Genomic DNA, 12,055 nt, shown 5'->3' with positions numbered 1-12,055 from the left:
AAGGCTGCATTATAATACACATTGCAATGTGATGTAAAGAGACGCGTTGAATGAAATCGAGTAGTCAATGCTTAGTATATACGCTTCAACAATACGTTCGGCATAATTGTGTGACTCTATAGCCGAATGGCTATAGTCGCCGCTTTGTGTTCAAAAACCTTTTGGCGTCGGGGGTTCGATTTCTGGTCAATACAATATTTTTATTTATAAAAATTTAGCCTTCATTGAAGGTAATAAGTTCTTTAGCGTGCGAAAAAAAAGTCAATATCGCACTGCGTGCGAAAAAAAGTGAATATCGCACTGTGTCCAGTGTGTACAGTGAAATAAATACCTTCAAAACGACATTAAATGGATGCATGGAAAGGTGATGATTATGGACCGGAATTGCGAAATAGTCATTTGTGTATCTGTTTTGGACGATTGATTTAAGGCAATTTCGCGGATTGTAGGCCGAACGAAGTGAGGTCTACAAGCGAAAGTGCCTTAAATCAACCGTCCCAAACAGGTGCACATGTGAGTTTTCATGCAGAGGGCCGGAAACCCGAGAAAATTCGAAAAATGGCCCTCATTTTCGGCCCCGAAGCATGAAATAGTCATTTGTGTACCTGTTTTGGACGATTGATTTTAGGCAATTTCGCGGATTGTAGGCCGAACGGAGTGAGGTCTACAAGCGAAAGTGCCTTAAATCAGCCGTCCCAAACAGGTGCACATGTGAGTTTTCATGCAGAGGGCCGGAAACCCGAGAAAATTCGAAAAATTGCCCTCATTTTCGGCCCCGAAGCATGAAAATAACTATTATGTCAAACCGAATTGAACTTTTTTTTGATACCAACATCGAAAGTTGATACTTTCGCCCTCGAAATCCGGGGCGAAAGTAAAAAAATGCAAGTTATGTGTTTTAGCGGGGAGAAAGAAAGAATACTTAAAGCGAAAGTCAATATACATAATGCGAAAGTCGACTACATAATGTAATAGTCGACTCTTGTCAATAAGTGTACTGCGATCAAAATTGAAATAAAGCGTGCGCCAGTGCTCTTATTGAAATTAACATACGAAGTTGATACTTTTTGTTGCTGAATGATTTGTTAGTAATTTGTTAATTTTTGTGTGTGTTGTTGTTGTGATGGCTAAGTAATTAAATTTTTGATATACCAGGGGCTTGCCGCCCCCTGGACCCCCGCATTTTCTGGCTGAACAATGAGTTCCGACTTCTGTCGGTTATTTTTCAAAAGAATCTCTCACAGGGTCACAGGAAAAAATAAATTGGTTACGGCTATTTCTAGATAAATGTCAATCGAGAAATATTTGTTTTTGTAAATTCTACGAAATTATCATCATTTTATCGTGTGAACTTTTTTTTCGAAAATTGTTTATGTGTGCAGGGTGGATGTCTAGTAGACATAACAGTCGTGACTTCCTAGAAATGATTCTTTTTTCCAAGTTTCAGTTGCTGACATTTAAAAAAAATGCTTGTGCACATCATATGCCTCAGAAATGTGTAACAAAGGTAACTGCAAAATACACCAACACAAAAAGTAGTAGTAGCTGTTGTTGTTGTTGATCACGTAATCACTAAAAGGTAGAATGTTCCAATGTACCTAATACACAAACTTCTTCTTTATCTTACGGTTCAATGATTACATTTTTCTGCACAAATTGTCCGAACATTGCTATTTTATGTCTAGAGAAGTTTTTATTTTCGAATTTTCGATTTTTTTTTGAGGTCATGTACAGATTTGGTTTTGTTTTGCTGCTGATGCTCTCGAACCGGGGATCGTTGTTACATTTTTATATTAAAAATAGTAAATACAAAAAAAAAATATAAAAAAATCGCAAAATTTCGTATATAATATTCTTCAGTCAGTTGAAATAATTGAATTTAATAGTTATTTCCAACGGAGAGATAGAAAAAAAAAATTAACCTCCGAACATAAAAATGTATACCAAGGAAATAGCATGCAATTGGATAAAACGAACTTTATTACCCTGGAATACGGGGAGGTAGAGCGTTGTGTAATATGTGCATTGTATACCGGCAGTTATCTATTTCACTATGTAACGTGGTAAAAATACGTATATATCGTTCCGTTTCATTGGGATAAAGTGTAGACAGTGCAACTTTTTTTATTGCTTTCTGTTTGTCGACATTATAGAAAAGTCTGCAGAGAAATTCAATTTTCGACAAAATATATGGCATCGCGATGAAAATTGTGTTACAAATACGCCATGTCTTTATACACTTAGGAATATTTGTGCACCAAATTTATTTTCGCTAGTCGCTGCAAATATGATAATTTGTAGTCGTGTGCATCCTTGGTATATATATTTACCGTAAACAGACTGTAAATATTGTAAAGTGTGCTCCTCAAATTTGCGGTATTTACGATCATTGGAAGGTAGTTTTGAAGTGCGAGGAACATAGAGAAGAGAGATATTAGATACATTTTCATTGGAAAATATACTACGGAAAAAAGACCAAAGAATAAAGAACCGAAATTCCAGTTGCTGAATGAGAATGTGTGCCCGAATCCTTTTGCAATTTACAATATATCTCACAGAGTATTGCAATAACGGAAACTGTTACCCAAAGCAATAATAAATTATTAGAGATATCCCAAAGTTCACATTGTCCATTCACAGTAGACAATATGTTTTAAAATAAAAATCGAAACTTTAGTCCGTTTCCATTCAGACAGAACGTATTAAACCTGTTATATGTGACACATAACTTTTAGCTTTAAAAAACCATCCAAATTTTCCCATATCCCAACGTCCAAATCATACAAATCTTTGCAAACAAAAAAGGACAATGTTATCCTGATATTAAAATCCCTGTTTTTTGTTGCCGGTTATTTTCACACACTTCTTGTGTATGTTATCTCCTCGTTAAATTCGTACCTGTTTGGCTTTTTATGGGTTAGATGGCAGTGGAAAGGGGTGTTTTTAGCAGGGGAAAAAACAACCAAAATGAAAATCCTTTCTTGCCATTTTTCGTTATCTTCTTATTATAATTCCCAAGTCAACTTTACACTGTCCACCAGTAGATGGACCATTTCCCAGCATAATCAACTATAAAATATTCTAATTCAAACCTTTTACCGTGTAGATATCTGGAAAATCTATGACGATCGAAAAAAAAGTGTCCTTTTTATAATGTATTTGAATTCGAGTGAGATAGATCTAAAGTACCTTTTGTTCTTGCTGATAATATTTATTCCATTTATTTATTTTATTCATTTTATCGCACACGTGTGTATGTGCCTTTATTGTCATACGATTTGAATATATTGCTAGAGTAAAGACATCACCTAGAGATATAATGAATATATCACTAGATGTAGATATGGTCTACTGCGACAAAATAGGGAAGGGGAGATTGGTATTTTCAGTAATTCTTATAAGCTAACGCAAAATTTGTAAATTACAAGCAACGTCTTCTTACAGAGTATATGGAGCGTCAACTTTAAATTCTCGGGTCTCACCGAACTTATAATTGAGGAGAGTTATGCACTAACCGTCACAAAAAGATATTTCCCAAATAAAAACTTTTCGGTTCATGCATATCTCTCCTCAATTATAAATGAAAATCACAATCTTGCTAACCGCACCATGCACCGTAACTTATAGTCGACATGTACTAATACTCTCTCAAGCCCTCGTATACGTACATGACGGGTAGAAGTTACAGAGCATGGTAATCTACTATTACTGTCCATATGATGAGAGTATTGCTTCACGTTGAAATCTACTATTTATAATTTAGTTTTAAGTGAAATGAGTGGCGTTAATTTCATGAAATTGGTACCAATTCCTCAGCCAAGAACTAACAACGTTCGTTAATCCAAAGTAGAGATGTTAATGATGATAGGGGAATTTCTAAATATTTCTGTTATGAAATGAGATTACACTATGGAATAGGGTGGGTCGATTTTAACAACTAGTGGCAACTAGTGTGTAGCTTGCCAAGACTAGTCAAACTGCATCATTACTTTTTCTTTTCCGAATACTTTTGAGTACCGCACAATAGATTGAATGGGTCTGTCAGGCTTCTTTGAAATTTTCATAGAATTTTTTGCGAAAAAAGCTTTGGAAAGCCTTGTAGAGGCTGAAATAGACTGAAACAAACAAAATCAACTTAATTTGAAAAAATGACATGATTTTCGATGTTTGCTCAACTTGTGTAAGAGATCTTTGGAAATATCAAACTAATCTGAAATGCATTTATGTAGCGTTGTAGTAGTAGTAGATTCGAAGGAACATATTTCGTTCTAACATCAGAGTCTACTACTTCGAAAAATGACGTTTCTAACATGATTTTTTTTTTCTAATAGACCTCTGGAACTATTACTTCGGTAATAATCAGTTTGAGACATTCCGACATCATTGTCGTTTTTACCAATTCTAACTCTAACAGAAAGATTAAATCAAATTTGAGGAAGTTTATTGTACATTATGGTGGTTCAAAGTTGACAGACCCCCAATATTATGTAGAAAATGTACATTTTTTCACTTCGACTCCACCGATTTTTTCAAATTAAGTTGATTTTGTTTGTTTCAGTCTATTTCAGCCTCTACAAGGCTTTCCAAAGCTTTTTTCGCAAAAAATTCTATGAAAATTTCAAAGAAGGTTTCGGGTTCGGGTCCGGGTTTTGAAAATTCATTCGGGCCGGGTCGGGTCGGGCCTTGAAAACAAAAATTCGGGCCGGCCCGACTTAGAAATACAAAGTAAGCCAATAAAAGCCTATAAAGCATGAAACACTAACTTATTTTATTATTTTACTTCGCGTATAAAATTATTGCAAAGCTTTTATGCGTAGAAAATGATTTTTTATTAAATTTCTTATAGTAAAAAAAAGTCGGGTCATGTCGGGCCGATGATTTTTTCGGGTCGGGTTGGGTCGGGCCGCGAAGAGAAAAGTCTCGGGTCGGGTCGGGCTCGGGTTCAAAAAATTGGATCGGGCCGGGTCGGGTCGGGTATTGAAAAAACGCCCGCTCATCTCTAATACACACCGTTCAAGGTTGAACTTGAATGTATAGAAGAAGAATGAGAATAAAAACGAAACCGAAAATACGCGATATAAAGCCGAACGAGTTGATCGTTCGATGTGCATCACACTACTCGTTGATACGGAGAGTAAGCTCCGCATTCGTATCAAATTTCTCTTTGACGAATAACACAAACAAACTACACCATTAAGGAAAACATTGCCTGGATCCCTAGACCTGTTTGCAAGGTCTGCTGAGAGAGAACTCAAGGTCTGCTGAGAGAGAACTCAAGGTCTGCTGAGAGAGAACTCAAGGTCTGCTGAGAGAGAACTAAAAAAGTGTGGTTTCCGATAACCTTTGACGCGTGATATTCAGTGTTTTCATGGTTTGGCGAGTGTAAAACTATTTTTCATAGTAGATAACCAGCACCGCTAGACACATTAGTGATCAATGATGCCAGTGGCTATAATGATTTCCATTTTGTTTTTAATTTGTTAAAAATGAGAGAATAATTTCCTGTTTGAGGGATTGTTTTTGTGTTATGGCTACATAAAATATTAAAATAAATTTTCGAAATTAATCAAAACGAAATATTTTTTCCAAATGCAATCAATCAAATGTATGCAGCAACACAGCATTCTATATTGTGCATATTATATCATTTCATTCAATTGTTTTTTTTTTTTGTTTTATTAAAGTTATTTTAATTTATTTCATATATTCAATTTAGGGCATAGTTTAAACAATGTCAATATTCGATTAGTTTATTGTAACGTTAAAAAAAACGAATAGCAAATAGCTGAGCTAACCTAACGAAAAGCAGTGACGACGATGTTCATTTAGTACGTGACAGTTTTGACTGCCAAATACAATTTATGTCAACCGATTGTTTGTCTAAATTTACTTTAGCTGATTTACCAGCTGATCCACTCATACAGTCACACTGATTGTGCGTGCTTAAAATGGTCTTACAACCCAAGAAAAATCACATATGCCTAACTGAATAATAGTAGAATATAGTATAATCATTATACACCTTCATCCAAAATGTTTGTTTTGCCGATTTGGTAGTTACGTTCCGACAGAGCCACGGGATTATTGGTTTTCCAGCGCCAGGTAATGCCATTCAGACGCGCGGTGCAGCACTTAAGTTTGATGCCACTGACACCTTTTTTTTTAAATGGTTGACTATGATTTACTTATGTTTCACATAAGTTATTGCTATCTCACAACAGATGGCCAGAGTTTCAATTCCATTTTTTGTTTTAAATGAAGTGAGGAGATGGCGTTTGTATCGAACTTTCATGCCACCGCACATCTGATTCGGTTATGTATGGCATTACCTCCCCACTATATTTACCTTGGTAATGCACAACAGGCCCATTGTCGGCTTATTCTTGCATCTTGTCCATCTTATCCTATAATATCTTATCGTTGTTGTTAGAAAAACCACTGACACCTTGTACTGCGACTTTTTCATCTATTACCACCATCGACGACCAACAAAAAATGCATCCATTTCGAGTATTTATAGTAAAGTGTATGTTAAAAGTAATGAAGTAAAAGATTCAATTCTGAATGGTTGAACAGTATCTTTCATTGGGATTAAAAAAAAAACTTGACTGTCATCAACATTCCCATTCCTAGCTCTACCCAAGGGTGCATACTTGTGTTAGGTTGAAATTTATGTGATTCCAACTATTTGATTTTCCCCTTTGCTTCTTGAACTTATTTCAAGATTGACATGGGTCGACTCACACTTCTGATCTGGTTATTTAAACCTACAGGGAAACGCTTCTGAACCTATCTTACGTGTGAAACGAGTAGAAAATTTTCAGTAAAAGTCTGCTGGACCACACATTCCGATCCTTAGACTAATCACAATAGTCAGTGTAGCATGTATATTCAATTCATGGCCTATTTTCGTGATATACTTGAAGTGAAAATTGAAAATTTATTTCGAGCACATTCGCGTAAATGTATAACAATTTTCAAAAATTGCGATGCTTAAATTCTACAGCGTAATTCCCAGGATACAGTAAACTATTTGGTTTTTTTATGTAAAAAAAAAAACTCTTGTTGTAATAGATGCCTGCTTAATACATCAAATGTTAATATTTTTTAAAATTAAATAAGTAAGAGTAAATACCGTAAAAAATTGCAACCATTGCTGCTGTTGTTGTTAATAAACAATGAATAATAATGAGCAAGGAAACATTGAAATTTTTTGTATGCTTTTACAATAATTACCATTTTCATCCTCTATGCTTCTGGTATTCAGCGATAAAATCATTTTTATTTCAACTGAAAACAACAATAAACACATCCATTGAATAGGCATTGTTAAGCACGTTTTCCTCTCTACGAAAAGATAAAAAGCCCAACAATTTCCATTTGAAAAATTGCCTTTATCCACATCACATTCGCGACATCATAAGTACGACATCAAGCACGACGTACACTATTACGATTCGATTGTTATGCTTTTTTTTAAATAAATTACTCGACATGAAAAAATTTAACAAAAAAAATGTTTATTTAGCTGCTACGATGTGGTTTTTATAATCTCAATTCACTCAGCTGTTAAACTGTTTTTGTGGAGGACGATTTAAGCATTCATTCGATTTGAAAATGATTATTTTTTTGACTATTACTCGTTCACTATGTCCGACGTCACTGTCTATGGAAGCACTCACACACGCTATTAATAATTCAGTATAAGTTCGTATTTTCGGAAAATCCAACGTGCTTTTTGTTTACTATATGAGCATTACCTTTTTCAGTTTATGGTACATACAGCATATAGTTATGCACATCATACACACATTCTTCTCTTTGCACAAGGTTTATAGGTACCATACAGGCTCTGTGTTGTAGCATTAAAACCAAAGACAACTTAAACAACAACAACAATAACGATATCCCTTAATCGAATAAGAAATTCCAGTCACGTCTTTGTTGTTTGTCTCAGAAAAAAAAAAGTTCATGAAAACCCTTACAAACATTTCTCCGCACAAAATATACAACGTTGATGTACGAGCATTTTAACGATTTTACATGTTGGCGTTCATGAATTTCCTAACAAACTTTATCTCGAAAAATGGCAACATCACAGAACATAAATGTTATATCTAGCAACGAAAACAAATTAAAATCAAAAAAATCCCCGTATACACAAAAGCCAGCAACAGAATAAAAAAAAACAACAAGGAAAACCGCACGTTCCCTTGGGCAATGTTACGTTTACTCGGCTTTAAAGTAAAGAATCTTCGACATGTCCTGGGAATACAATTATATACCGCATCACTAAATCTTTCTGCACAAGGTGTAATGCCTTATGAAATGAAAATTTTTGTGTCATTAATTTTTATATTTTCATAAAAAATAACTTTTATTTCGCCCGGATACCGAAAGACCGAACCCGCGAGACAATAAACTCTCACTAAACACAGCACTCTTTTTGACAAAACCAAAAATCGTCTGGTGCGGTGAATGTTGGTGCGCTCTGGTGTTATTTTTCAACGCTCTGTGTACGCTCCCCCGTATATCTCATCTCGATCCCAAAATGTTAACGGTCTGCATGTATGGCGGAGAAGGCAAAAGAACGTATAGAAAAAAAAAACAACAACAATTGCGACATTCACTGTAAAGTGTGTGGCATTGCATGGATTGTGTTCGTCATGCGATACAACCTCTCATGTATCTATGACTACACACACAGTGCGTATTCGATGTACATCGAATTTTGAGATTAATAGGGGAATCAATCGAACGATGTTTGTCTTCGGGAATGATAATTTGTGACATGCGTGTCGTGACTGTTCTCTTTCTGTACCCCATAATGAACATTGGATGAACAGAAGGGGCATATCTGAATGATTTTTGGGAGAAAATTGTTGTTCCAACATCAGCATCCTTTTTTATTACCTTTCTTAATGGGTGTTTGAGGGCACCTCTAATGTGCGATGGCCGAAGGCCAGAGCACATTCCCCGGGGTAACTGTGCACCTGGGGGTGTTTGTTAGACCCGCGAGATGGGTTACGTACTAAAATTGGGCCGATATTTTTTCGACCGATTTTTTTTTCATTTTTTTAACCATGTCTTAAAATGTCGGGCGGGAACCGCCCGACATGATAGTGGCGAAAAAAATTTGAAAAAAATCATTTTTTACGATTTTTGAGTGAAAATGAATGAAATACAGCTTACATTGCGAATTTTGATAGGGGTATGATGGGAGCGTCGGCACCCGGAGGTGCCATGGATCGACGCAGATTTTGATGACCGACACGTAGATACCAAACATCGACCCATTTGGCTTTGTCTTCGAGGAGATATTACTCAAAAACTGAAAATGGTCATTTTACGTTAGTGAAAAATTTTTTGCTCAAAAATGGCTCCATACTTTTTCTTCATATTTTCACCTTAGCCTCGACTGGAACGGCCCGATCGATACATATATGACTCAATAAATCCATAAGGGACATTTTTGAGAAAAGTGAAAAAAAAAATTTTTTAACTTTCGGTCGACTTTTGGTTTTTGACCATTTGCAGCCAGTGCATCGGTTGGTGCACAGTGTGTGTGGGCTTAAAATGACGGCACGTTCAAGACCTATCCAACGATACCAAACACGTTGTGGTACAGTTTCAATTTTGGGTGAAAACACTTTGGAAGTAAGATGGAAACTTAGGGTCGGGAACACTTTCGCACTTGCTGTGCGGATCAGGGGGACTGTGGTCACGGGATTCTTTCTCTATTCGATAGAGCAGGTCCTGAGCTTTCATTAGAGCCCAAACACGACGTGGTCGTGTTGTTTTCCGCCGCACAAATACTCTTCCAATAGGTCACTTTGAAGCTACTTCAAAGCACAGTGAACCTGAAATATTTTTGATTGCCGTTTGGCCATTTGGGATGGCATTTTATTGATATATGGCTCATATTGACGGGTGGGTCAAGCCCTTTCGAACGCATATACATTTTTGGTGGTGCGTGCTCCGCCGCCTGCACAGCGGTCGAAAATCGTTTTTTTTGCCTTTTCGATATTTTGAGTGCTGGGAATCGATTTTTTCGATCTGTTTCGACGGATTATCGCTTTCTAAGCTAATTAGCGTCTATTAGGTGTATTTCGCACGAATAACGGCTGTGGAAACTATGGAAATTTGTCGGTGTGGTTACTTCTAACGAAATTTTCAATGCGACATTAGAGAAGATGAGTGTTTTCGCATGCATTTCATACAGTTTTTAGTATTTTCAGGTTCCAATGTGCACTTACAGAATTAATGGAAAGATAATAGGATCTGCTTCACATATGTTGGACAATCTTACATTTTTCTTACAAAATTTATTACGGATTTACGTCCTTACTGCTCAGTTCATTATATTGAAATACAAAATAAAAAAAAGCATCCGGGAACACCACACTCAACAGCTAATGGTTCCACCATTTAAACCAGCTGCGCTGCGACTCTTTTTTAGCATTTTCGACCGCGTCATCTTTCACCTTCTTCTCTTGTGCCTGTAATGCAGCGTCCACTGCAGCGTCCACTGCAGCCTTGGTAATGGCGGCAATCTGCTCATTGCGCTTCTTTTCAGCCAAAAGCGAGGCTTCTTCATCCTTCTTCTTTTGTTTTTCTTCGAGAAGCTGATTCCGTTCGTCTTCCAGGATGTCAACTGAAACAGTTCAATGGTTCGTGCATTAACACAACAATTCCACGCAATTCCATTAACTAGACGATCGTTAGAGACGCTTAGTGAACTATTTTCATTCTCATACTGACACGTAGCATTGCTACTAGCATTAACACTGAACATATTTGAAGGTTTGTTGACGCCAGAGATACAAGTGTGCATGCTAGAAGCTGAGCTACGCTATGATGATGAGCAATGGCATGATGATTTTACTGACCTTTCTTCTCCATATCCGCGAGGCGCTTTTCTGCAATTATTTTTACATTTATTAATTCCTGTTCTTATTATCGACATGCAACAGACGAATCTTACGGGTGTTTCTCACCAGTTTGTTTTGCTTCGATATGCCGCGACGGACACGTCGATGCCCATTTTGGTTGCCGTTTCCAAATGGATTTCGGTTCATTGCTCTGAACGACAATCAATTAATCATTTTCGCGTTTAATACGCACAAAAAATTCCTTCACTTACCGGCTGTGTTGTGTTACAAAAATTTGAGATATTTCCTGTTGATTAATAGAAGATCAGTTTCGTTACCGATTCGGCCGTTTTGTTTATATCGCTTATTGCGTAACACTGGATAAATAGAAGTTTGACGCGTCACAGGCACTAACACATATCGAGGACAGAGATATGGCAACTTTTATTTATCACTCGATGTAAGCCAAATTCAATTTAACTCTACCAACAATTGGTTGGCAAACAAATTATTTACAGCCGGCTTTACGAGAATTTGGAGAATAACGGAATAAATACGTATGAGTGTATGGTTCGATTAAAGTGTTTTATCAGAATATTTTCAAGCATTAATTTAGATAGTTTCACATCTCTGCAATACTTTCAAGGATACACTGTCACTTCATCGTTGAGATAATGTGCACCACCAACGCACTTCAAGTAAATGCGTTTGAAATGACAGCTGCATGAAAGATTGAATTTTCAGACATTTTACTATCTTTACAGCAAAAAATCAATACTCTCCACTTTCAATACTCTACTTAGAGTGCGACACATGCTTGAAGTGCTTTGCTATCATTTATAGTCACGGTTCAGATTAATTGATTCATCGATAGACGTTTGCGCTGCGAAAATAATTTAAAAAAAATCTGAAACCATTCACCCGCTTCAGAATTTGACATTTTCCTCACATAATAAAGCAAAATAGATTGACTTTGTAGAAAGTATCTCCGAGTTTTGAAAAAATCTAAAATTAAAGATTACTCATATCACGCTAACAGCGAAAGTTTTTTTAAACTTTGTATCACACGCCTGTTACACCGTAAATGTTCATGGCATTTTGTAATAGAGACGGCTGTGTTCAGAATGTACATGTGTGGTGGTTGGTCTTCATCATCTGTCACGTCTTTGTATTATTCAGTTAAT

The 12,055-nt window shown here is 36.4% G+C and overlaps 1 protein-coding gene across 1 annotated transcript in view; it reads right to left on the bottom strand.

The window, feature by feature from the left end:
- LOC119071990 (neural cell adhesion molecule 2) overlaps positions 1–8,535 on the bottom strand; it is a 100,087-nt gene extending 91,552 nt beyond the window's left edge. Inside the window, exon 1 of the mRNA XM_037177112.1 lies at positions 7,237–8,535. Within this exon, the coding sequence (XP_037033007.1) occupies positions 7,237–7,327 (91 nt within the window). The 5' untranslated portion in view covers positions 7,328–8,535. The remainder of the gene's footprint in view (positions 1–7,236) is intronic.
- Between the last annotated feature and the right edge of the window lie 3,520 nt (positions 8,536–12,055).

This window comes from Bradysia coprophila, assembly GCF_014529535.1.
Source record: "Bradysia coprophila strain Holo2 chromosome IV unlocalized genomic scaffold, BU_Bcop_v1 contig_5, whole genome shotgun sequence".
Lineage (NCBI taxonomy): Eukaryota > Metazoa > Arthropoda > Insecta > Diptera > Sciaridae > Bradysia > Bradysia coprophila.
This window is presented reverse-complemented; position numbering and strand designations above follow the sequence as displayed.